At 37.6% G+C, this 22,354-nt stretch overlaps 1 protein-coding gene across 7 annotated transcripts in view; it reads right to left on the minus strand.

Moving 5' to 3' along the window:
- The window catches only part of Gpc5 (glypican 5), a 1,304,512-nt gene that overhangs the window by 871,684 nt on the left and 410,474 nt on the right, over window positions 1-22,354 (minus strand). For 5 of the 7 annotated variants that reach the window (XM_052732495.1, XM_052732499.1, XM_052732501.1 and 2 more), the window contains exon 6: window positions 19,960-20,080. In XM_052732495.1, coding sequence (XP_052588455.1) covers window positions 19,960-20,080 — 121 coding nt within the window. Of the gene's footprint in view, window positions 1-17,953; window positions 18,564-18,919; window positions 18,977-19,959; window positions 20,081-22,354 lie in introns of those variants that run through there. The other 2 variants (XM_052732503.1, XM_052732502.1) reach the window with 2 other exon arrangements.

Genomic DNA, 22,354 nt, shown 5'->3' on the forward strand with positions numbered 1-22,354 from the left:
TGTCTGAATTTGTCAAATGTTAGTGGACTAGACATTGTTAATGTAATTCTTGACTGCATATATTGTATATACTTATTGGATAGTTTTTTTTGTATTAGTTATAAGCTTTTTTTTAATTTTAGACAAAAAAGGGAAATGTGGTGGTATTGTGTTCCCCCAAAATATTGTGCACCCTAATAAACTTACCTAGGGTCAGAGAATAGAACAGTCACAATATTAAACAAAGAGGTTAGGCAGTGGTAGCACACGCCTTTAATCCTAGCATTGCAGAGGCAGAGATCTACCTGGATCTCTGTGTGTTCAAGGTTACAGCCAAGCATAGTGACTCACGCCTTTAATCCCAGAAAGTGAGCCTTTAATTCCAGGGAGTGATGGCAGAAAGCAGAAAGGTATATAAAGCGTGAGGACCAGAACTAGAAGCATTTGGCTAGTTAAGCTTTTAGGCTTTGAGCAGCAGTTCAGCTGAGATTCATTCTGGATGAGAACTGAGAGGGTTCCAGTCTGAGGAAACAGGATCAGCTGTGGAATTGGCAAGGTGAGGTGGCTGTGGCTGGTTCCGCTTCTCTGATCTTCCAGCATTCACCCCAATAACTGGCCTCAGGTTTGTTTTTATTAATAAGACCTTTTAAGATTCGTGCTACAGATGACTGCCACCATGGTAAGAAAAGTTGTCTGAATAAAAGACAAGGTCAGCTACCGAGAAATGACACTCCAGACAGAACTCTCACCTCCACGTGAGCATATTCACAATGTCCACACACCTGTACATGCAGGTAAACAAATAAAATAGCACAAAATAAAAGAAAACGGATGCCGTTGTCCAACAGATTAGGAGGTTTTTCTGTATGAAATATCTGATGCTTATTAACACAGCAATACCAAGAAGCAAGGGATATTCAGCTTTGTTTAGCCTATGGTTTGTAAATGTATCTACAGAGCTAAGCCTCAAGGAGTCTGGGTGATATTAGCCTTTTGAGTATGTATTATCCAGTTCCTGCAATGATTTTTTTGTGTGATATGTGTGCTTCTAAGAACTTCTAACAGTGTATCTTATCTGAGATACCTCTCAAACATCCAAAGACAAATGACAGACAGAATAGCATTCCAGACCACCTGTGCCTCTTGAATTATGGTAAATATCCATAGGGAGACAGGGACACCACCTAGGCCAGGTGGATGTTAGGTGCATAGCTTTGTTTCTTGTGCAAATTTAGCTCAGACCCTCCTATCTCTCACAGCCTACGGTGATATATTGTGTACCCTAATAAACTTGCCTGAGGATCAGAGGACAGAGCTAGCCACTAGATTAGACATAGAGGTCATGCAGTGGTGGCACACACAATTAATCCTATCACTTGGGAGGCAGAGATCTGACTGGATCTCTGTGAGTTCAAGGCCACATTGAGGTACATGAGATTGATCCAGTACAGAAAAGAAACAGAGCCAGGCAGTGGCGGCACACACCTTTAATCCAGCACTTGAGATCTCATGCTTTTGCTTGGGAAGCATGTGCACCTTTATTCCCAGGAAGTGATGTCTGGGCAGAGAAAGATACATGAGGCATGAGGAAACAGGAACTCACTCTCTTTAGACTGAGGATTTCATGGAGGGAAGAACTAGTGGCTGGTTGTTCTGCTTCTCTGATCTTTCAGTTTTCACTCTGATATCTGGCTCTGGTTTTTATTATTATTATTATTATTATTATTATTATAAAAACCATTTAACCATTTGAACAACAGCCCAAGTGGCATCCTTGAGCAACTTACTTAGAACAAAAGGGCTTTTTCATACCAGATGCTTCAAGCTCTGATGCAAGTTGCCTAGCTATTGAGTACTCTTGCCCCACCCTGCCAGAAAATGGCAACGTAGAAAAAAAAGGCAGTTTTATTTTAGTGACTCATAGACTCTTTTACCTAACCACCTCTAAGATTGTAGTTTGAGCACACCTAACCACTTCTAAGAATATATTTTGAGCACATGAATTCCCTTTCTACTTTATTCCAGCCTTTATTTGACCCCACCTCCTTTATTCACTCCCTTTTTTTTGGGTTGCACATAAAGCTGACTGTCACTGCTCTTGGGGGAACCTTGAAATACCTGCATTGTATTGTAAAAGTCTGACTGCTTGTAAGGTTTTGGACCAGTTCCAGGGGAGGAATGAGGAGGAATGAAGATGGAGAGGGACAAAGACAAAGATGAGGACAAGACGGAAAGAACTTAGATAGAACTATGAGGGGACAGGAGGAGAAGTGACAGAGAGGAGCTAAGGATGAGGACAGAATTGAAGCTGTGGAGTTTCATATGAGAAGAATAAAGTGAATGGACTAAAGAGCTCGGTGTACTTAGATTCATTCCCTCAGGCTATTTCTCACTGTTGGTAGCGTCTCTTCCGGAAACCCTGGGAAAAGACTATTAGAGGCTGGACCCTAATAGTCTTTGATACTTTCCATTGGTGCAAGTTATTGTATTTTGAGTATTACAAAGACATACTAGATAAATGTCACCTAACTTCTGCTTTAAATGGCAATCTGATGTCAAAATGGAGTTCTTACATGCTGAAGGGCTGGTGTAATGATTCGCTTGAGAGCTAATGTGTACGTGACTTGGGTTGGAATAAATAAAAATGGGAGAAGGCCATGATCGGGAGGCAACATTCCTTGCAATACAACTATTAAAAGGTGAATATGGTAATCCTAGAACATGCCAACATGCTAAATCCAATGATTGTCTGGTGGTGGTATCTAGAACAGAAACAGTATATCTGAGCCGGGCGTGGTGGCGCACGCCTTTAATCCCAGCACTCGGGAGGCAGAGCCAGGCGGATCTCTGTGAGTTCGAGGCCAGCCTGGACTACCAAGTGAATCCCAGGAAAGGCGCAAAGCTACACAGAGAAACCCTGTCTCGAAAAACCAAAAAAAAAAAAAGAAAGAAAGAAACAGTATATCTGAGGAAGACTCAGCTTCTGAGGAAAGATCTAACTGTGGACATGTTGAGCTTAAGGGTGTGTTTGAAAACTGTTCCTCTAAAAGGACTACTGAAGTAGTAGTCAACCTTTCATGTCAACCAAACTTAATGTAGTTGACGTAGTTCAGTTGATAGAATGCCAGCCTGCACTAGACCTATGTGGTTATCTGAAATTAAACAAGGTACCACGTTTTCATTTTTTCCTTGGGCCTTGAAGATTATGTAGCTGGTGCTGATTACATGGTCTTCTTAAATTTGTATGAAAATTAAAATGATAAATGTACATCAATTCTGGGCCTCTCAAGGCTAGTTTATCATCTAAGTTGTGCATTTGGGAATTGTCCTCATATAGCCAAATTTATTGTTCTGAAGCCTGTCTTGTAGTAACCATTAAGTAATCTCTACCAACATGCTTCTGGGAAATACTAAAAGACATCTAAGGTAAGTCTTATATTTTATACATCAATTAATCAAAAAAAGTTTCCAAAGGTATGCATATAAATGAATGTAGATGAACAGCTTTGAAAGGCAAAGCAATATCTGTGACAGTAAACCAACTCAGTTTCTTAAAAATAGATACATCCAGAACAAAGGAGAGGGAACAGCAGGAAAATACACCCCGATCATGGTTTCAGCTTCTAGGCAAACCATTAAAATGACAACCAGATACAGACAGCAACAGATGTACCACCATTAAAAAGTTAAATTAAATCAAGTGAAAAAGTCTCAAATGAGGTGTTCAATGAAAAGGAAAAGAATAAAATCACATCTGTTTACAGGATGAGGAAATGAGAGATGTTGTTGAAAAGAGAAGTGTATGCAGAAAATTCAAAGGTAGGTAAGCAGTCTATGCTCCCTCATCCGATAAGAAGAAAATCTAACTGATAGATCCATGTGAACTGTGGTGTTTAACTCTCAAAAAGAAGAAAACGAGGCTCGTGCCGACTCTCTGTGGCGGTTCAGACAACACAGTCCAAACCCTGGACAGACCCAGTGCACTCTCAGCCCTGACACTCACGGGCACACACCTGCTTCCTAACTCACAACTGCAGTGCTTTTCTTTAAGGTCACTTGACTCTAAATTCTTAAAGTTTCACATAATTTTATAAGTAACCCCTGTATGGTGTAAGCTCCAAGTCGTTCAAAAGCAATTACATTTTCACTGCACTGGTGATATGATCGTGTTCGCTGACTGACAGTGGAAAATGCTGGGTTAGTTGAGTCTGGAGTATGGGGCTAGGTCTATGAGGTTACCAGGGAATGGGAAAGAAATGTTCTATTTACTCAACTCTGGGGTCTGGACTTTCAGGAACTGGACAGAGACTGTGTAGGATAGAAGTTGAAACTAGATGTCCCATTCTCACCTTTAATGCCATGAAAATAGAACTGAAAGAAAACTTTCCTAAAAAATGTTCTTGTATTTATGACACTGATGTTGAGAAGATAGTTTTTGAAATACTGCTACATGGTTTGAGAAAATGCGTTAAAGCCCCTTACCTTTATGGCCAGTCCTGTACATTAGTAACTGTTGGCCTCCATTACATCTTCCCTCCGTTCCTCTGCTCTGAATCAGGCTTTGATAACAGTGATTACAAAATCAGGTAAGTAAACAGTCCCTGAAATAATTTACATTAACGAGAATCTCTGAGTGGGCCAGATGTTTAGAGACCAGATGAGCAGGGCCAGTATGACAGACGGTGTAGACACATGTGAGTTAGAAGTGTAAACAGGTGAGACTTGTGACATTTATGTTAGTGTTGAGAGCTTAACCAATCAACCAGTCCAGTGGTGAAGTAGCAGATAGGAACTGCATGGATAAGCATGTATGCACAACCACATGAGAAAAAGAAGCATTTTCTCTTCCTCTGATCTGTTTACCCTCTGGATAAGTGAGACAGTTGATTAGCTTGAACTGTTTGGGAGGCCCCCAGGCAGTGGGACGCGGACCTGTCCTTAGTGCAGGAGCTGGCTGTTTGGAGCCTGGGGTCTATGCAGGGACACTTTGCACAGCCTGGGTGAAGGGAGGAGGGGACTGGACCTGCCTGGACTGAACCTACCAGACTGAGCTGAATCCCCAGGGGACTCCTTGCCCTGGAGGAGATGGGAATGGGGGGTGGGCTGGAGGGAGGACGGGGTGGAAGGAGGGAGGACAGGGGAATCCGTGGCTGATATGTAAAATTAAATTAAATTATAAAATAAATAAATAAATAAATACAATAATTTTATTAGGGTGTGCCTGCACATTAATACTTAAAGAATATTTCCCCAAACACTTCAATACTTTATCATCTATTGAGAAATTGTTTTAATGAGAAATAGTAATTGGCAAAGAATCTACCTTTCCAACAGCTCCACTATCATTTCCCTTTTCCAGTGATGAAATTTCCTGTGTTGAAAAGAGCGAATGGGGAGGTGAGGTGGGGTGGGGCAAGTGACGTCAGCACTAGTTCTTAGACTTTTTTATTACTCTGTTTAAATAAACAAACTGCAATATAGGACATAAGACCTAAGCAATCAATACTTGAAAATGTTGCTGTGCTGTAAAGAAAGGACTTGAAAATTTATTTCTAGATTGAAACTTAATCTACATCATTCATAAAATGAACAATATTTTACAAAAGATGAAAAGGAAATGTTGCCACATTAATGTTCTATTCACCTTGTTTCTATGTCTTGTATAATTGATAAACACAATACAACCATATCAGGCCAATGTATTATTATAATACACTAATGCAGAATTTTAAATTCTCTAACATTTTTCGAAGAGGAATACTGATAATGAATTATATTTACAGAGAATTCAGAATTCCTCTGGTTAACAGCCCTGGCTTTCTTAGAACTTCCCCTTACAGAGAGTTCTTATCTACCACTATGAAGTGTGAAATGCAGGATATTAAGACCTCAAGAAATGATTATTGAAATGATTTAATTACAGCACATGCTTTTCCACTGATAATGCTTTAATAAACCAATCCTAAACAAAAGGTACTGTTTAAATTTAACAACAAAATACAATTTCATTTGTATCTCAGACTAGTTTTACAGTGTAATTTTTGTAATAATTTAATCTTATTTTTAGTTTTTGCAAATAAATCAGTATCCAACTTAGAAATCATGCCTTTAAGTCCTACGTTTTTTCCTATCAACAGAGTAACATGATTGTGAACAAAGATACTAAAAAGTATTACTTCTATGATGATTTCAACAGATCAGAATTTTTCATTCTAATAAGTTCTAAGTGTACTGTTTGCATAGTTATAAAACTGTGCCTCATCACAGTTACAATTGGGGTTGCATAGCACCTTGAAAAATAGAAAGAGAGAGTTAAATGCTAGCTTTGGCCTGCACAGCTTCTCTGCAGAACCTGCCCAAACACTCAAAATCCTGATTTGAATTAAAATATTATTGGAGATTTGGGTAGAATAGAACATGCTTCAAAATTATTCATACACACACACACACACACACACACACACACACACACACACACACCGCTGACAAGAATAGAATCACCTACTTCTCAGCTTCGGTTATGTCCATGTAACATTTCTTTAGGAAGGATGCATCTTAAATTTGGCATACAGGCACATGAACAGAAATTGAGCAACTCCACCAAATTCTGCAGAGGAGTTTTCTAACAATAAACCATTACAGCAGAGTAGACTGTCAAAATATGTCATTGTCTACTATTTCTTCAGTCAGTTATCACTTACACTATAAGCAAGACATAATATTGTTTCAAACATACTGTTAATATGTTCTAATTAAATAACATCACTTTACTTCAATAACCTCTGATAATTAATTCTAACTTCATTTGGGAGGATATACTTTCTAAGTTTTGGGTACTGTATATGTATTTCCTGAGGCTGAAGGACAAATCTTACTTTAAAAAGTGGATCTTTCATTTCTCTAATTATTATGTAAATATTTGTTTGTATCTTTGCCCATTTTCTGCTTTATACTGTTTTTTGGAAGCTGTCATAACTGGCCTTGATTCATACAAAAATACCCTAGGAGGGTTCCTGTTTCATACCAGAACTTCAAATATATTTAGAAGAAAAAGGGAAGGTTTCAGTCTCTCTTCATCACTTACATCAGAGGCAAACCTGTTCATTATTAAATATGTATTATTTCTAGAATGTCATCATCTACCCTCACCAGTGTTTTCATTTTCTTGATTTTGTATTCTTTGTATTTATCATAATGTTGAGCACATCTACCAGGAATTTAGACAGATAGATGGATGGATGCATCAAAAACTACAACGATTTTAAAATTACAATTTAATGTTAAAATAGTTATTTATCATGAGAATGATTTCAAATACTTCCTATTATATAATATTTGGGGAGATTTGCTTTCCTGTTATTTTTACTTTATTTATAGTAATCAAATTAATTGTTAATTTTATCTACACCATTTTATTAATGCTTTTATGTTCTATGGTGAATGGAGATTACAGTTAAGGATTTCACTCTAGCCTTGAACATAAAGATTAGTCTTAAGTGGAAAATCTTGAAGGCTGTAATACTTTTGAAAATGTCAGATAAAGAAATCTTCTTAAGAAGTAACTAAAATTAGAACAATTTGCACAGTGGTCATCATATTTATTAACTGAGCACAGAAATTAACATTGGGTAAAGATACTGAACTCTTGGTTATATTAATTAATGCTAACACTGAAATATTCATATCAGTGAAAACATTCATATGTAGTGCTGAGAGATGGTTCAAGAGTTATGAGCACTTGCTGATCTTCCCGGGGATCCAGGTTCAGTTCCCAGCACCCGCAAGGTGTCTCACAATTCCTTGTAAGTCCAGGTTCAAGGGATCTGATGCCCTCTCCTAGCCTCCAAACATAGATGTGGTACACACACATACATGCTGGCACTAACACACATAAAATAAAAATAAATAAATCTTTTTTTTGAAAAAAGAATATATATGTATATATATATATATATATATATATATATATATATATATATATACATATGTATATAGTTACCTAAAAAAGAACTAAGTGCAAATAACTTTTTATAAATTCAAGTTATATTTTGTTTATGTTTTATAATGGGATATTATTATGAAATTAAAATTCTGCTTACATTGAAATGGATGCAAATACACATTTTTCAACTCTTAAGAATAAGTTCTTCATGATTAATAAAATGATTTAAGAATATATTTATTTTTCTAGAAATTTTAGCCATCTTCCCTGGAGGTGTGATTCTTGTAGAAAGGCATTAAAAGGCTTATTTATTAAATAAAATATGGAAGTTAACATAGAAATTTCCTAGAATTGATCAAAGGTAAGATATCTGCTTTTGCTATGTCCATCTTATAAATTAAATTTAGACTTTCACAGTTAAAAGCTGGCAAGCTCCCTTTGTAAGATGAAAAGAAAGGGGGTATTAAAGGAAGTTAAATAGGATTTCATCACCTGTTTAATGAACGGTAGGTCTGGTTTCATACTATAGTTCACATTATAAAATTTCAAAATTATAATTTTCAGAAACACTTGCTGACTCACCATGGTGACATACCTACTCCAACTCATTACTATAAAATCTATGATTTGTTCTATATCTAATGAAACTGATTAAGGTTCTACCACATCAGTGTGAAACACGTAATAAACAGAAAGCTTATATTCATAAGATTTGCTATGTTTATTGTTATTATAACTTGTACAGAACCCTCATGTTTTAGTTTCTAATGGATCTTTGCATAATAGCTATCTTTCTTCTTCAAAAGTCTATGCCTAAGAAATATCCTGGCTGGTCCCCAACAACCATCTTCCCTCCTAAGTCAGCCTTTCAAGGTGTCTTAACTGCTCCTAAGCTATAGAAGGCCATCTGGTTAAGTGCTACTGAATTGCAAGGAACACATCCTGGAACTGCTCGGCTCTGACAAATTATATCTTCAAAGCACATTCATAAAATGGCTGTCGAGTGGTTAGAGTAAATTTATTGAACCTGTAAAGCATTATGGACTCATCATTTACCTGCAGAAAGCTAAGATTAGGTATGAGTGAGCTATTAAAAAAAAAACTATGTATGGCAATGGAGTGCTGGAAATGATCATTAGAGAGACAATTTTTGCATGCTAGACCTTGAGGCAAGTGGAATAAAATTATGGTAGTTTTCCAGGGGAAACTGTAACTCCTCCCACCACCCAATTGGGAGTAGGTGGACACAAAAGGCTGTTTTGGGTTTGTTTGTTGCATGGATAGGTGGGTGGTTTGGTAAAGTAGGCTATCATGATCCTCAAAGCTACAATTCAAAGTAGGGGAATAGAACTATGAATTTCAGTAAATAGCCAGACTCAGGTAGTGGGGGTCTTCTCTAGAACACATAGGGGAAAAAACAGATTAACAAAGAGGAGACTGAAATTCCAGCTGTGAGACAGAATTCCACATATTGAAATTAGTCAGGGACAGCAATGCCATGATCAGAAGTAATAAAGGTAGAATAATCTAGGTATTTGTGGATACAGCACAAGTGCTATGGGGAGCAGAGAAGACCCTGAATAAATGCATAAGAAGCAGATCAATAATGAGTGGGTGTGTATTGTTTTATGTGAGCACAGCCATGTCAAGAACCCCAATATCTCAGACACAGAGCAATGGAAAGCATTCCCTGATCCCTGTGTGGATCTTAACCATGTATACAGAAAATGTTGACCATGACTTCTTCTTCCAGGATGTCCACAGCCTGAGACTACTCTCCCATAAAGACTTCCTATGGAGATCAGCTAAACACATTTCTGTTTTCTTTTTCAGCTGTATATACAACAAACCCTCTCAGTTCAGATGTGTGAAACAAGTGTGTTAAGTTCCTAGGTTTGCCATTAGAGTGTATGTACGTACATCAGAATGTACGGCCCACCAGATCCCAGATTTTCTATACATGTGTCTGTCATTTCTTCATTCCTGCCACCCCTAATAAGTCAATGCCTAAGCCAAGCAGTTGGTGGAATATAAAGAGAAGAATGTTTCAGTGTACAATTCTTGAACTGGGGAGTTGTGTAAAACATCTTGCAATTAGTATAATAAATTCCTGCAGAGAAAATGTTTATTTAGGCTCTGAGTGTTTATAGCTCCTGCCCATAATAAAGAGGACTCATTGTGTGGTGATATTTTATTTGTGCTCTAACAAATAAAGCTTTCCTAGGGATCAAAGGACAAAGCCAACCACTATATTAAACACAGAGGTCAGGCAGTGGTAACACAGGCCTTTAATCTTAGCATTCAGGAGGCAGAGATTCATCCGGATCTCTGTGAGTTCAAGGCCACACTGGGAACAGAGCCAGTATTGGTGGCACATGCCTTTAATCCTGACACCAGTTAACCATAGAGGTCTGTACAGACTGACAGGAAGTGATAGAGCTGGGCAGAAAGAGGAAGTAAGATGGCAGGGCACAGAAAGGTATGTAAGGCGTGAGAATACAGGAAGTAGCTCTTTGGGCTGAGGATTTCCTAGCAATAAGAACTTGTGGCTAGCTTGTTCTATTCCTCTGATCTTTCAGCTTTCACCCCAATATCTGGCTCTTGGTTTTTTTTATTCATAAGACCATTTAGCAATTCATGATACACCATTGTTTTCAGGACTTCAGTGGGAGTGCTAGATGGTAATATTTGCAATGGTGGAGGAAAAGGCTTATCCTGTGATTATGAACACAAGTGACAAGAGGTTTGAATCTCCCAGTTCTTTTGGGGGTTCAATCAATAGACTAAAGATCACTCAATTACATTCCAACTCTCAGCATTACAACAGCTATGCCCCATCCTCCACATCTCCACCATCTCTCAGTAGTATACTCAACTGCTGAGATAAATAGATAAATCAGAGCCTCCATGGTCTAATATCTATGGAAATATCCTCACTGACTCATGCAAACATATGGATTACTAATCTCTGAAGCACCCCTCAATCCAATCAAGTTGACAAGAATAACCCTAAGAATAATACAATGTATAATTATTTCTGTATTTCATTATTCCTGCAATAATTTAAACCCCATTGGATATTTTTCTTAAGAAATCTGAATTTAGTAGTAAGTGGTTATAATTTGTCACATTTTCTTAAGTCATATTTCATCTTATTTTAAACTAAATGCATAAAGTTTTTAGATTATTTTATCAATGTTTATAGATATTCCCAGTTGCATAAGTAAAAATGTAAGTTTACTTCCAAGATCATTGCTGCTCTCAGCCATGGGAAGAGAAGCTTCTGTTTGCGGCTGGTGAAGGCCAATTCAGAGACTCTTAATTGGTCAATGGGACAAGAACCAGTAAGTATTGAGTGCTCATGAGGCTGGTGAAGACCAATTTAGAGACTCCTAACTGGTCAATGGGATGAGAATCAATAATATTGAGCATTCAGCTACAAATGAAACATGTATACAAGCCCCCCAAAGCTCAGGGAAGACTACAGAAAGCAAAAAGAATATTAGAGTCAGAGAATGGTAAGGCTAATGTGGTAATACACTGTGCACCCCAATATATTGCGTACCCTAATAGTGTACCCTTATAAACTTACCTGAGGATCAAAGGACAGAGCCAGCCACTAGATTAGACATAGAAGCCAGACAGTGGTGGCACACACCCTTAATCCTATGGGAGGCCAGAGATCCGTTTGGATCTCTGTGAGTTCAAGGCCACACTGGGAAGAGAGCCAGGCTTGGTGGCACACACCTTTAATCCCAGCACTTAGGATCTCATGTCCTAGCTTGGGAAGGACACACAAATTTAATCCCAGGAAGTGATGGCAGGAAGCAGAAAGGTATATAAGGCTTGAGGACCAGGAACTAGAGGCTTTTATCAGCAGTTCAGCTGAGATCCATTCAGGTGAGGACTCAGAGGCTTTCAGTCTAAGGTAATAAGATCAGTTGAGGAGTTGGCGAGGTGAAGTTGGCTGAGTCTTGTTCTGTTGCTCTGATCTTTTGGATTTCACCCCAATATCTGGCTCTAGGTTTTTTACTAATAAGAACATTTAACAATTCACCTTACAGGCTAATTTAAAAGTTAATTCAAAGTTAAAAATTACTAGTTTCTACTGCTGGGACAAAGCACTGTGGCCAAGGAAACTTTTAAAACCAAGCATTTAATTTGGGAGCTTGCTTTCAGTTTCAGAGGGTGAGTCCATGGCATCAGGCAAGTAGGCATGGTACTGGAGCAATAGCTAAGAACTTACATGTTCAGACACCAATTGTGAGGCAGAGAGAGAGAGAGCTAACTGGGAATGGCATGAGCTTCTGAAACCTCAGAGCCTACCCCAGCAACACACCTCCTACAACAAGGCCACACCTCCTAATCCTTCCCAAACACTCCACCAACTGAGGACAAAGCATTTAAGCAAAAGAGCCCATGGAGGCCATTCTCATTCAAACCACCACAGAAGGAATGCTACAAAACCACACTGTGCTGTCTTCTGTTATGGCTGTTGTACTCATTAACTCACTGTGGCAATGGCAATCTACAGAAGACCTGCTCAAGACCAGCCCCATCAACATTCCATCCTAGATGGAGGTGTTCATAGGGTCTAACACCTTCCAGGGGGCTGCAGACAGTCAAAGGTTGACAGGGGAGAAGGAGACATATTCCTCAGGAGTATAGCACAGATACATTGCCCCCACTTAAGCAAATAACCCTCCGCCAGTGCTCCTGTAGGTCACTCTAAATACAGTAGATCACAAAACAAAGGATGCGGAAGTAGCATAGGGGTTTAAGAAGAAGAGATTTGGTGGAGGAAGGAGGGACAATAGAGAGGATAACAGGGGACTTTGATCACAGAGCATTATACATGCATATGAAATCTTACAAGAGTAAATAATTAAAAATGAAAGTTCTAATTATCAATGTTCTTTCAATTATGGTCAAAAAGAAAATCTAGCTGAGAAGTTGCTCAAGTCTTACAATGTCAGATCAGCAGCTGAAATGAACACAAGGCTTAGCCTTCTGTCCGCGTAAGACAATTGCATACTCTAAATAATAAGAAATAAATCAACGATGACCAACCCTAATCTCATTACTTCCAAAGAGAGTTCTTGGGACTTCCTTTCCAGTTGATTGTACACTAATTGAAATGGCTTTTTATGCTAGCAATTGATTTTATTTATTTATTTATTTATTTTTAGTGAAACAGCCAATAATGGAGTCAGAGTTCTTCTACCTCCTAATCCAGGAAGCAGGCTTCAATTGAATTTTCTCAAACAAGCTAATTGTTGAATTAGATGGCCATTCAAAGTTATTGAGTACATTTCAAGCACTTTCTTCTCAAAATAAGTTAACTAAATGTGTTTTGATGGCTACTGCATTGCTAATTCCAAGTGCAGAACTGTCTGATTATGGAATATTAGTACCACAAGCCTGGGGCCGTAACAACTGTATATTAGAATCAAGTTTGAAGGGGTCAGAGGATGGTGGCATTTTCTCAGAGCAGGACAGGATTGGTCAAAGGAAGGAAATTCCCAGAATCTGTTGACATGCCAGTTCTCAAAGCCTGACTGGTTCAATGCACAGCTAAAACAAGCAGAAATTTTCTAAAATGTGTTGCACAGTAAGCTTAATGAGAAAAGCTTGAGAAGTCCTCAGAATTTAGAAACTTTGAAATAACGGCATCTTTAGAAATTCTTGTCTTTTTTCTTTTTTGTATGTGCAATACTATCCTTTATAACTATTCATTGAGATTTAAATTAGAAGCGCTTTTAGTCATGGTTCTAAAGTGAGTATTCATAATATTGGCATTTCAAGAAAAAAGTAAAAAAGACAGATTCTATTTAACATCGCTGTTCCCTACATAAAATAAGAACATCATCTCTGCCTTAAGATAGCACACTATGATCATTAGAATATATGCTATCATAGGTATGGTTATTTTACAATTTAAGCAGCTATTATGATTTCTTTATTCTTCATTAAATGAATAAAATTTACTTAATTTATGAAGATATTTTCATAAAGAAGTTTTAGTACATATTAAGCAAATGTTTAACAGAAACTTAGCACTCTTAAATGTGTTGGAATGGTAAGGTTTGAGGAAATAAAATGTTACTTAAATTCACCAGTTTCAACAACATTATAGTGATTTTGGGGTTTGGCAGTAAAATGATTATGGAAAGCTGAATGCCATTTCATCTTACATCTCATAATGAAAGCCTGTAAATTACTTTCTAAGCAGAAAAGCATCAGTTGTACCCTAATAGCACCCAGCAGTGAGTATTTTAGCTTCTGTCATCATTTCTCTTAAAAATGATAGATGTTTAATGTTTAAAGACAATTTGTTACACAGCTGTAACATTTGTGCTGACAACTTCCTCTGAAACAAGCAGTCAATATGAACAAGGAGTTCTAGCAAAGTGAATCCGAATGGAAAATGTTTGCAGATTTTGTCCCTGTGAGAAACATTAGGAGAAATGAAGTACTCTTTCCAATCTCAGTGGGACACAAACATCTGTGGAAGTTAACATTACACTATGGTGAAATTCCCCAGTTGTATTTACCCTGAGAAATTACTCTTTATGAAGAAGCCCTGGAAAAAATAGTCCTGGGATCCCAGCATGGCAGGATCAGGAGAAAGTGATCAGAATCACAGGTGGAGAAGAGCAGGTAAAATGTTGTCTTTCCCCCAAGTTCCCTGTTCACAGTGCAGAAGGGTCTTCAGGAATTGCAGAAACAGTGGGAACCTGAGATGGCCTATGAGGAACACACTATCACACTGTACCCCATGGATCTCTTTTTTGCGTTGAGTCTTATCAATACTATTTAAGGGCAGAACATAGAAATATGGTTTGTCCTAAATGATGAAATATATTAAGATTATTTATGCTAAACCTTCTTTCTCTAGGAAGCCTTGAAGCTCTTTGCAAATCGTCTTCTGACTACAATATTTTTAATTTTAAAAAATTAATTGTAAAGAACTTGCAAATTAATTTAAAAAAAAACATGTGGCAAGATTAGCTAAACAAAAGTCTATATATCTCAATGAACTTCTATACTGTTAGAACAGCCATTCTGAAGCTGTGGGGCTTCACAATGGATTTCATATTTCCACTAGCAATTACAATTTTATATATTCTTTACCACAAAAAGAAAGAAAATTCATGGTAGAGTTAAAAATAAAAACAAAGAAATAAATAGCTTTATAGTCTCTTTCCTAACTCAGGCGGATTTTGTCTTGTATGCAGATCCTAGTCTATAATGTATACATATGTAGGTAAGCGAACACACATCTGGGTACATCTGGGTACGTACAACACACAGAAAGGAGAACTACAAAGAGTAGAGATCATGTGGTAAGGCAGGATGGAAGGCAGGTACTTCTTTTGGCTATTGTGGGGATGCCTTGTTAATCCTAACTTTGCTAAGGGACTTCTGATTTGGTCTCTCACACATCTAAATGGTCCATACTGCTAGCATTTCCTGGTCACTGGCAGAGTTCTACCTCACCCTTCAGCACCATGGCAACATTGTTATATGTTTCTGTTCCCCATACAACTCAGGTTTTCAGGGTTTACAGCAAATGGCCTTACCCACTGAACCATCTAATTGATCCCTTGTTCTTTTCCTAGCTCCTATTTCCAATCTACCCATAAACCAATTCCATTTTTTTTTTTTTTTTTTTTTTTTGGTTTTTCGAGACAGGGTTTCTCTGTGTAGCTTTGCGCCTTTCCTGGAACTCACTTGGTAGCCCAGGCTGGCCTTGAACTCACAGAGATCCTCCTGGCTCTGCCTCCGGAGTGCTGGGATTAAAGGCGTGTGCCACCACCGCCCGGCCCAATTCCATTTTTAATATTTGTCAGGCTCTATCTGCTTCTCATCACTATCTATGCTGATCATCTAAGTCCCAATTATTATCATCTTCCACCTGTATGATTTTCTTTGATTCTTTCTCCACAAGGTCCAATTTCCACAATAGAGACAAAATTGTTTTTATAAAACATAAATTAAGTCATCCTCTGACCACTTTAAATGTCTTCCTCTTCCATTTAGTATTAAGCATACTCTAGTGTAATAACATACACTTGTAACTGGAGCCTACAAACATTCTCCCATGCATGCTTCAAGGCTGTCTCTGCTGTTCATCCATTCTGCTGTAACTTGGTGCTTTTTATGCCACAAAGACAATGAAATTTCAGACCTTTTGCCCCAGAGTTCTCACCAACGTTCCTCATTCCTTTTCTTCATTCAGTAGCACAGGCTTCTTGAGTTCTTCTCCCAATCTATTGTGTTTCTTTGTAATTCATGCCAGCTATTGTGATGTTTGTTCTTTTACATTATCGGAAAGTGCAAATCCACTGAGAGTAGACATATCTACCTTGTCTCACTATTTCATAAACCTAGTCTCAAACTATGAATTTAAAAATTATATGTTAAATGTATTTAATAAAATAACTGTAAAAACATTGAAAATGTGGCCATTTCAACATAAATCTCTGCCCACTTGCTTAGTGATTAATTACAGAAGTTAGAGAAAATGAGGTCACAGCTACAGCAGGCCAAGAACACAGGTGTTTTGGAAATAACATATGGAGGTAATTATTACTAATATTTTTGCTGGCAAAAAATAGAGGTAGATTATTTCTGTATACTTGTATACAGACAAAAGGGCAAGGGGCACATTCATCTCTTAGAAAGTACAGCATTTTTTCACAGTGCACATTTGCAAATGTAGCTAATATCCACACAGTGAAAACAGCTTTACACAAATACTTACATGTTCATCTAAATCTACAGACTAGATTGTGAAAATCATTCCGATGCCCTTGCCCTCACTCAGCCCATACTACCCCCAAAGTAATGAATCCTCACACCAGAGGATTCTCACAAATAACGCTAGGGATTCTGTTAACTGTCCTTTACAGTTGCACATGACACTAGCCACATTGCCAGGGCACATATATTATCAGGAGTCAGAAGTCTGGCAAAATAAAAACTTTTTCTTCACCTGCAGGAGAATCAGCTTATGAAGCAGTATATTCTAAGGTACAAAAGGTTAATGTGTTAGTGACACCTGTTCAGGAAATGACTTTCTGTGATCCTTTACAAAAATCTAATTTTCAGCCATATGATCCCAGCAGACTTTAAATTCAGACCTCAAAGGCAGCATATATTTGATATTTTCTTGCAATTCTACAATGAAAGGAAAGCCCAAATAATTTGAGATCTGCATACCTACAAAGATGAAAGAGTGGGGTGCAATCTGAACAGGAGCCTAAAAAGTAGAATCATTTCCCTTGAAAAAGATGTGGCTTTGATATCTTTCTAACAAGGATGTAGCTATGCTGCAGGGCAACAGATCAGTAAGCCTTCTCCACAGGCCTTTTATGAATGTCTGAAGATTGGAGATCTACCCATTCCTTTGTGTTTATGTTCTTAGGTCTGTGCACTTACCTAGACAATAAACAGCAGCAATAGACATATTAGGTGCAACAGGTTTCTTCATATATGCACACAAATCATAGATGATTGACAGATGATCGATAGATATATATTAATATAGATATATAGGTATATAGATTATAGATATACAAATAGTTCGATCGCATGCCCACTTTATATATATATTAAAGAAACTGACTGGCCAATAGCTAAACAGGATAAGGTTAAGTGGGAAAGCCAAACTGAAATTGCTGGGAGGAAGAATGGCAGAGACAGGAGTCACTAGACAGATGGAGAATGAGTCAGACATACAAAATCCCATGAGCCTCAGGGCAGCACATAGATCGATAGAAATGGATTAAGTCATAAGAGCTAGTTAGTAACAAGCCTGAACTATTGGCCAAGGATTTATAATTTAATATCAAGTCTCTGAGTCAGTTATTTGGGAAGCAGCTGCCAGTTATTTGGGAGCAGGTGGTTGGGACAGGAAAACTCTGCCTACATTGTGCACTCACTAGGTCATTTGTAACCGACTGTGGAAGTCATGAAGATTGTGTTGTCTCGCAGTACAATGAACTGATTATTATTATTAACATTCTGGTTTATTATCAATTGTGCATTAGTTTCAAACAATGTATACCTACAAACCAGTCACATACTAGATATTACTAATTGAGTTGTTACTTTGAAAAAAGGTAATCACTCTGATAGCTACAGGTCTTAGTCTTGCCTTGGCCACTGTTGATTAGAGCTGAGTTAGCATAGCTCATCCTTATCCCAGTATTATCTAGCAATGTCTGGTGCACATTGGGGACTAAAGATATGCATATTAGAGTCTCTACAAGCAACCTGAAGGGGTCTACCGTCCTGAGTTGTTGTTGAGTCATGATAAAACTTGTCTAGTACCAGAACCACTACAGTATATTTCTGTTCATTTCTCTAAACAATCTTACTTTCCTGCATCCTAATTGATTGCCAAGACACTCAACCACAAATCCTCACTCTGTATCTTTTCCTTGTGGAACCTGCAACTCAGAAAAATGTACAGAAGCATACAGTGGACATTTACATGACCTGTGTATACAGTTGCTAATATATTGACTTCGAGCCAACAGAAACTCAGGAAGTAAAATAATATCCTAAGTTTTCTTGAAGCCTCATTAGGTTATCACTGTCTCGATCAATTTCAGCAGCAATGTTCTTCTTGTTGCTGTGGAGAAGAAAATTTGCAATCAAAAGGAAATTTGGCAGAACGAGTTTCTAGTGAATGTGTGAGGAATAGTCACTGATGGTCTGAGAACTACTGCTTCTGAGGACAACAGACCTCCAGGTGACCTCAGCTACTGGGCCAGGTGCCAACACATTCCTGCTTCTTCCTCCCTGTTGCTTCTGCTCCTGATACAATCTTAAGGTTTTCTGTCCCTAGACCCACCTCAGCATTTGACTCATTAGCAATAACAGCTATTTCACGTTGGAGTTTTGTCTTTGAGGAAATTGGTTTAGCTTTACCTGTTTGAGGGGTGTGGGTACTCTCAGCTATTCCTCATGTGTTTTTCTCTGACATGTTTTTCTGAGCAGAACTTACCTCTGGTTCTGCCACTCAAAGGGATTTCTGAGGTGCCACTGTGGGTGCAACAGGATAGCAATGAAGCTAAAGGAAATCTATTGCTTTGTACACTAGCTTCTGTGTCCCCTTACTTATGCTTTATTGGGATTTAGAGATTCATGAGCTGAGTCCAAATAACTAATTGTCTCTGAATAAGCTGAAATGGTGACAATCATACAAGTGATTCAGACACACCTTACATACAAATAAAATTCAGAGCTATTTAGATTTTCTCTAGTATCATACTTAAAATGATCAACTATCTACACCAAGTTTGGGATAAAATGAAAGTATATACATTCATAAATTGTTACAGAATGACTAATAACTTAAGGCATATTCCTTCCTGCATCAAATAGCACTAAATGTGGGATGCAGGTAGTATTTACAATACATAACATATTATTCCAATTAATAAACAGTTTTGTGAAATAATTTTTGGATAATTATCTGAATATAGTTCATATATTATGTATTAAAAACATCAACGCATATGACATAAAAGAACAAACAGAAGTATTTAATGAACACCCACTAGGAAGATTACACACTTAATATGTAAAATGTGAAATAAGTACCAGAAATGCAGATAATTTATGTGTTGTTTGGTTAAGGGTAGTGCTATTTTCACGACAAAGTTCATATAGTTATATGAAAGGCAGTTCTGGCTTTTGTGGTCTGATATGGTTTTCTTTAGTAGTAGTAGTTTCTAGGCTTATTCTTTACTGAGGATGTATATACCCTAAGAAGTTCATAGCTAAAATGTGAAAGGCAAAGCCTTGCTTTTCACAGACACAGATCACCCACCATACCATCTGCATTGACTTTAAATGATAATGGCTCAAAAAACTATTTCTGGAACTCTAGATAAAAATAAATTATTACAAAGATCAATTTAGGTAGGATATTAGATACAATTAGTAAAGTTATCAAATATGTGGAAAGTAGTCACACTTCATTTACAGTTGAGCATATCCATAAAAATCAAGCCAGCACTTACCTGGATAACATGCTTCAGCTTATCAATGATCTGATTTATCACAGGGTCACTTCCTCTGACTCTGACTTCAGGATTTCCAGACTGGGCTTTCATTCCGTTTCCAACCACACGTTGAGCATAGCTGACAGAGTGAAAGGAAAGAGTTATGACTTAGAGACCTGGTCAGCAGCAGCCTTCAGAGCTGCTTGAGACATTTGGGTCCAGAATTTCATTCTAGGAACAGACATCAGGACTGTGCTTCTCAAAACATAGATGGACAAACTGTTGCATCATCCCACTGAGGTGAAATGCTTATAGTGAAAACAAAAAAAAATGGATTTTAACTATGTTTAACAACATGATAAAAAGTGTGAGTGTGTGTGTGTGTGTGTGTGTGTGTGTGTGTGTGTGTGTGTGTGTGTATTGTGATGTTAATAATTCTGGCTAAATTATATATGTATGTCTATACCCACAGTGTATGTATACTGTATTTTATGCATTATTTAGATAAGCCCCAGTGCAAATGTATGTATGTACAAACACATATATTTTATATACATATATATGCATTTAGATATACAAGCCAAAACTATTAATTTTATAATGACATAAAATCCACAAAATCTTTTGTAGATAGAAGAAATAATATACTTTCACTAAGACGCAAATATTAGTAATGGGATAATTTCACAGGCAGTAGAACATACTAGAATGTCCTGTTACTTTCACCAAATGACTGTAATGTAGTATCAACTTATTGTACATGAAAATATTTAAATTCACAAGTTCCAAAATGTATCAATTCCTACTCTATTCAACATTCTGTACTAACAGACTAGGTAAAAAGGGAGGTGTAATTCTTGTTCTCACAATGCTCATTACCAACCTAGAAATATAAAATGCCAATGCCAATTAAACCATTCATTGATACATTTGTTCATTACATTTTAATAGATTTCAAAGTTACCTAGTAGAATTCAGCCACATAATTGCACTTGTTTTCAGACGGTATACTATGGCTTTATCAGTCAAGTGAGCAGTCGAATGCATCACTATGGAGTAAACATGAAAGCGTTGTACACAGCCACTGTAAAGCAAACAGATGATACACACTACAACTATGGGGAAGTCTGTCTGGATTCAGAAATTTGGGGAAAAACAGGAAAGAAAAAGACTACTAAGTGAGCTGCTAACCCAGGAAACACTAAGTCGTCATGGAATGGTTAATGAGATTTCTGGAGCAGAGGATACCATTCTTCAAAGGAAAATGAAGAAAACATGTGGACAACATAATAGGGGAGAACGCTAAGGCCTCTGTCTACAAGGTGGAAGGGCCAGCTACTGCCGGGGGATCACACCCTCTGTGAGTCACACCTCCGCTAGTGATCTGCTTTTTATGTTATGACAATAGGAAAGCTACAGGGACTTTCCAAGGTGATGTTCACATTAATTTAATGCACTTTCCCTTCCTTCCCTTTGAGGAGTTTGTCACAACTGTTAACATGCCTTCTCCTAAAAGTTCCTAATGAAGTAAAAAAAAATCTTTGAAAAAAATGAAATTATGTTCTACTCTTAAGAGCACAGCCATATGAGTAAGTTTAGGGAATAGTCATTTCAAAATGAGAGTTAAACAATTCTAAATATTAAATAATAGAAACTTAGACATTGATAATACTAACTAGATATGAAAAGTTACAAATCTGTAACAGGCAATTGTTTAAATCTTGCTGTTTTCAAAACAATCCAGAACTCACTTTTTGTGCAGCTACAACAGAACATAGAGGTGTTTGTCCAGTATCCACCGGGGATTGGGAAGTATATGCCAGGAGGAAGAAGCAGAAGGTAGAGTCTGCTTACATTTGTGACTGCATCCTATTCTTAACTACCAAGGACTCAATCAACCTTGATCTTCTAAGGACTGCCTAGTATACATCATTGTCTCAATGTTTTGAGCACATTATATATTTGACTCCTTAATTAATGTGTTGAGAATTCATAAAAAGGATGGATAATATGGGTAAATAAATATGGTCAGAACCTGGTCCAAAAATAGAGTCCTGCAAAGAGAATTCTGAGTGCTTGTAAGGAAATTCTAATAAAACAAGACTTGTGATCACAGTTTCTTCAAAACCTAGAATTGTTCTTGGAATGTGGTTTTGTGCCCCTCCCAGGTGTAAGGGATAAGATGTAGCTTGAGTTTTCCTGCCTGGCCCACAGTCAGGGCAAATCTCTCTCACCTGCCAGTCCCACAGCTGCTCAGACCCGACCAAGTAAACACAGAGACTTATATTGCTTACAAACTGTATGGCCGTGGCAGGCTTCTTGCTAACTGTTCTTATATCTTAAATTAATCCATTTCTATAAATCTATACCTTGCCACTTGGCTCGTGGCTTACCGGCATCTTCACGTGCTGTT

This window comes from Peromyscus californicus, unplaced genomic scaffold (assembly GCF_007827085.1).
Source record: "Peromyscus californicus insignis strain IS unplaced genomic scaffold, ASM782708v3 Scaffold_12__1_contigs__length_115047231, whole genome shotgun sequence".
In the NCBI taxonomy this organism is placed as follows: Eukaryota; Metazoa; Chordata; class Mammalia; order Rodentia; family Cricetidae; genus Peromyscus; species Peromyscus californicus.